Source organism: Charadrius vociferus, unplaced genomic scaffold (assembly GCF_000708025.1).
Source record: "Charadrius vociferus isolate BGI_N301 unplaced genomic scaffold, ASM70802v2 scaffold971, whole genome shotgun sequence".
In the NCBI taxonomy this organism is placed as follows: Eukaryota; Metazoa; Chordata; class Aves; order Charadriiformes; family Charadriidae; genus Charadrius; species Charadrius vociferus.
Genome location: NW_009646664.1, coordinates 152,224 through 157,301, shown reverse-complemented (window position 1 = coordinate 157,301; position 5,078 = coordinate 152,224). Strand labels below are relative to the sequence as shown.

Below are 5,078 nucleotides of genomic sequence, written 5' to 3'. Positions count from 1 at the left end.
TTCCTGCAGGGAAGGAGAGGTCAGGGAGCTACATCCAGCCACGGTGCACAAAAGCACACAGTCCTGTCCTTTCCCCCCAGGGTGCCTGATGTGTGTCCCCCCTTGAGAGACTCAGGTGTCCCCGCAAGGGGCTGCCTCTTCCGGCCAGTCCCCGCTTGGCAAAGTCCCTGCCTTCGGACCGGCCCGCCAAAGGCGAGGACCTGGGGTGACTTAGACTGCACAGCCGTGCTGGCAGGGGGCTTGGCAGAGCAGGAGCCTCAGGGCAGAAGCTGTTTCCAGAGCGTGCTCTTCACCTGCAGCACGGGGTTGCTGTTGACAGGAGGACAGCGGATGAGGGGCCTCAGGCACAGGCAGAGCCGAAAGCAGCAAGGTGGCTGGGAAGAGCACCATGTATGAATCATAGAATCATACAATCATCTAGGTTGGAAGGGACCTTTAAGATCATGTAGTCCAACCATCAACCTAACACTGCCAACACCACTACTAAACCACATCTCTAAGTAGCACATCTACCCATCTTTTAAATACCTCCAGGGATGGCGATTCCACCACAGCCCTGGGCAGCCTGTAAAACCACAGTAAAAACCAAGAGGTGCTGGAGCAGGCTGCCACACACACAGGAGATTCAGACAAGCCCTGAGCATGGTGCCAACAAGCATCTCCAGCAGAGATGGACATCTAGGGCTTAGGAGAGAGCAAGGGGTTGAAACCTGCTAACTCTCAAAGATGCTGATCCAGCTGGAACCATTGCTGAGCTGGTGCTTTCTGCTGCCAAACAGCCTGCAGCTCTTACAGGACAAGGGCTCCTGAAATCCTGCTACTTGCTGCCCTTCCAGGCTGGGCTAGAGGACCACATCCCACACCACATAACGTGTTCAGTACTACATCCCCCTCACCTTTCTTGTGGAAGCAGTGCGCGGTCAATTCTGTTTCCCAGAGCCAGATTCAAATGGAACCACCTCGAGGACCTAACACAGGCAATTCCTTGCCCAGCATGAGCCACAGAGAAGACCAGCAGCCCCACGCAGCCTGCACACAGATGGAACAGGCACACAGAGCCAGGCTGCAGGACTGGTGACAGGAGGGGCATAACCTGGAGCTTGAACCTCCTTTGCCCCGTGGGGGAACCCAGCCGGTTTCCAAGCACTTGCACAACCCCTGCTAGAAGGGCCGGGTGCCCCGGGCACCGCTCAGGGTCCCAGACACACGCACACTCTCCCACAAGCAGCCCAGGGGAACCCAACCGCATCCCCGTGCTCTCGCTGCCACCTCGACTCCTCCGTAACCCAAACTGCACCCATAGCACACAACAGCAACAGCAGTGCCCTGCGGCACGGGCAGAAGGCTCCGAGCCCCCACACCGCACCGCCTGCCCGCTGCCCCCCACGTACTCAGCCGGCGGAAGTTGAAGCGGTAGTTTTTCCACTCTTCCAGGTCACTGGTGTCAAATACGGCATTGGGACTCAGGTTGTTCTGAGGGTCGCTGAGGATCTCGGCCACGACCCCCTGGTCCCCAGTCAGCAGGGCCTGCCAGTAGACCTGGGCAGGACCATCCGCCTTCCGCGTGCAAATGGGCTCCTGACTCTTGTCTTCTCTGCCCGTGATGTCACCCATGACACAGTACCCGGACCCTCTGCAGAAGCAGGGGCAGGACCTGCTGCTGCCTCACCAGCCAGGCTCTAAGCCTGCAGGTACAGCCTTGCCGGTGCCCTGTGCTGCGGGCTGCCCGTCTGCCCTGGGCACTCCACAGGGAGGGAGGACATGTCGCATCACTGCTTGGCCCAGGCTGGGTACAGCTCAGGTCTCAGCTGTTCTATTCTGGGAGACCTTGTGACCAAAAGTTTGGGCCAAGAGGCGACGAGGACACTCCTCTCTGCAGTCACTGGCTGCGAAGGGAAGGCCCTAGGCAGGGCTGGGCAGCAGAGTAGCCTGAAGGGTAGAAACGGAGACAGGATATCACTAAGAAAACAGAGAGGGAAGTAGTGTCATGCCCAACCAGCCTGCTGCCACCCAGCTGCTGCCCCAACCACAACAGCACAACCCCGCTGCCCCCACACACCACCAGCACACCTTTGTGCCGCCCCTGGCTCCTTGCACACCTCCAGCACCTCTCCTCCACTTGCCAGTGCCACCTGAGCCCTTGGCACTAAAAGGGTTTTTAAACAAGCCACAGGAGAGTTCTTTTTAATCAAAGCTTAAAGCCAAAGGACAGGTAGAAATAGGTACAAGGATGGGAAACAATGCATTACAAGTGAAGTAAAAGCATAGAAGGTAATTATCCTTTAGACCCCTTCCTACTGTTCCTTGAAATTCAGCCTTGCTGAGAGCTGCTGCATGGTTTGAGTACTCCCTTTCCATCCTCCGACAGCCCCCTCACTCAAGGTTCCTCACTGCTGCCCTTTCACCTCAGATGGCATTCTTCCCTATCCCCACTTCATTGTATAAACCCACGCCACCCCTACTTTGGTTATAGAACTGCGCCCTTTGCTCACAGTTCATCAGCTTTGTGAGCATTTTGTTCAGACCATATGTTCTAAAGAACACCTCAAACTGCATGGAAGACTAGCAGTGTTTAGTTTAATTTTGCATCATGGAACTATTCAGATCACGCAGCTGAAAACAAGTGACCCCAATAGAACACCAAACAACAATTACCTGGGGGACCAGAGAAGAGTGTAAGATAGGGAACTTTACCCCTCTCAGTAATGAAAATAAATGACCAAGTTCTATACTGACAGTCTCCAGCATCCTCTGTCTGCACAGACTTCACCCCCTTGTCTAGCTGAAAATGTAGTGCCTGGAAGGGTACAAAGAGGGAAGCACCTGGCAGACTCCCTCACCTGATGGGATCCTCTATTTCCCCAAAGATATAAGCAGGTATCTCATGAGAGCCTGAGGTTCCCAATCACAAAGGCACCGCCAGGGGGGCAAAAAGCTGTGTGAGTTCATGTCAGTAACACCGTAACTTACACTTCCTCTGGGCTTCTCAAAATATCAGTAGGGATGACTTGGGAAAGCCCAGGTCACTAGAATCTACTCCTAGGGTTGCTGGCCGGGTAAGTTTTAAGAAACTGCCCCTGCAGGCCAGTGAGATGGATAACCAAAGACTTAGGTAGCACCAAGGTTTGCTTTTGTTTTTTGTTCTATATCCTTATATAACAAATCTTGCAGTACATTTTTTGGTCTGTGCTTGATCTTAGTTGGCTGGGTTCAAATCTTGAAACTTTGGTGATAAGAGCAATTTCTGAAGTTGTTTTATATCAGCTGTTCTGTTTTCTTTGGGGCATAAATCTTTACAGACAGACTGACTTGCTGTTTAAGTGCCTGTCGGGCCAGCACAACGCAGGAGTTAAAACATGCAATTAATGTTTTACTGGTAAGTGGTCTCAGTTACACAAAGGGTAATACCTTTTTTATTTTTATTCTTAAGTAGACTGTGACAATTCAAAACCTGGTTTGTATAAATCTTAGCCCTCAGTAAATAATCTTCACCACCCACAAGCAGCAGCAGCACTTGCATCTGCAAGCCCACTCTACCTGACTGTCTCTTGCCAGTGTGGATCCCACAAAACACGGTCAAGCTTTATCCATCTGCTCCATAGCTTTGTGTCAGGACACTTGAAAAGAACCTGCACCTCTGGAAAAGCGGCCTTCATCAACAGTTCTTCCATTCTGGCACAGGGTTTTTGCCACCAACCTTCTCTGAAAACAGTGGTGCGATTATGGGCCCCCCCACCTGATACTCCCCGTCTTAAGCTCTGGAAGTCTGCCTGCACCACGCTACCAGACAGCGGCAAGGACGCACACGTCCAGACTGCTGAGCACATCTCTCCCTTTAATGCATCAGCTACGCTGACTGCTGAAAGTTCATAGATGGCATTGATGAGAAAGTAAGCAAAAGGGACCAGAGAGTGTGGAAGCATGTGCAGTGGCCACAACAGGTACAGTGAGGTGTACAGATGGGAGGAAACACCAAGGATGACCAGCTTCTACCTCCCGTCACTCAGGACAACCTTGCTTCTACCGTCTCTCTGGTAGACCAGATTTCTGCTCCCCTTGCCCAATCCACCTTACAGAACAGAACAGCTTGCCAGGTGCAAACCCCACATGCAAAAATGCCAAACAGTAAATGCTTTTGCTGCAGAGCAAAGCCCCACACAGCCAACCACTCTTTACCCTCCCACATCAACCCCCATGCAGCTTCTCAGAGTCTGTGTTTGGAGCAGGGATCGCAATGGCTTTGCTTCCCCCCGGAATTGCCCCACAGCAGCAGGAATAGGTAGATACGGAGCAACTGGTCCCCAAGCAGCTGCCTACAAGGCAGAAACACAGCCATGCCGCTTTCTCAGCATATGGGCTATGCTCTGCCTGAAGGGCACCACTAAGACGTCTCTGCTCTTCCCAAAGCATGACACAGACTCCAGTTTCTAATGAACTGAAGTAACGGACCCAACTTAAGACATAAGGCAGGAAAAGCATCCTCATGCCACCTGATGCCTTCTTACCCAAGCCTCACCACCTCCTCACACATACTTCACGTCTATCCCAGCAATTTCTAACAGGACAGCCCTTCCAAGGGCCCTTTTCTCACCACTTCCCGGTAGATATGCCTCTGGCCACGTTCAACAAGCCTGTTACCCTTTGGTCTACAGCCCTGGAATCCTCCTTCCTCATCCAAAAGCCTTTCTTCCCAAGTCCCTCTTCCACCACCCTCTCTCTGCCACCGGGGATTCCTCTCAACACTTTTCTCAGGTGTCTGTGCTCTTTCTCTGGTCCCCATCCTGGGCACTTCCCACACCCCCATGTCCCAGCCCTGCATACCCACCAAATTTCCTGCTAGTCCAGCGCAGCTCATCGCCCTTGTTCTCAATGATGAGATTGATGGCTGCGCTCTTGGTGAAGTACTTCTGCACCATCTCCAGGTCCCCAGTGAAGAGCGCGTTCTGTACCAGCAGATCCCGGCACTCCAGTGGCTCCAGGCGGCTGTTCTGGCATCGCTGGCCAACTGGGCTCAGGCTGTGCTCGCTGTGGTGGTACCGGGACCTTCTACGCCGAGAGTACTTCCACTCATCCTGCCG

At 53.1% G+C, this 5,078-nt stretch overlaps 1 protein-coding gene across 1 annotated transcript in view; it reads right to left on the bottom strand.

Annotated features, from left to right (window-relative positions):
- Nucleotides 1–5,078, bottom strand: part of ASB10 (ankyrin repeat and SOCS box containing 10) — an 8,773-nt gene that overhangs the window by 3,202 nt on the left and 493 nt on the right. Inside the window, exons 2-3 of the mRNA XM_009889167.1 lie at nucleotides 4,822–5,072; nucleotides 1,392–1,633 (exon numbers count right to left, since the gene is read on the bottom strand). Coding sequence (XP_009887469.1) covers nucleotides 1,392–1,633; nucleotides 4,822–5,072 — 493 coding nt within the window. The remainder of the gene's footprint in view (nucleotides 1–1,391; nucleotides 1,634–4,821; nucleotides 5,073–5,078) is intronic.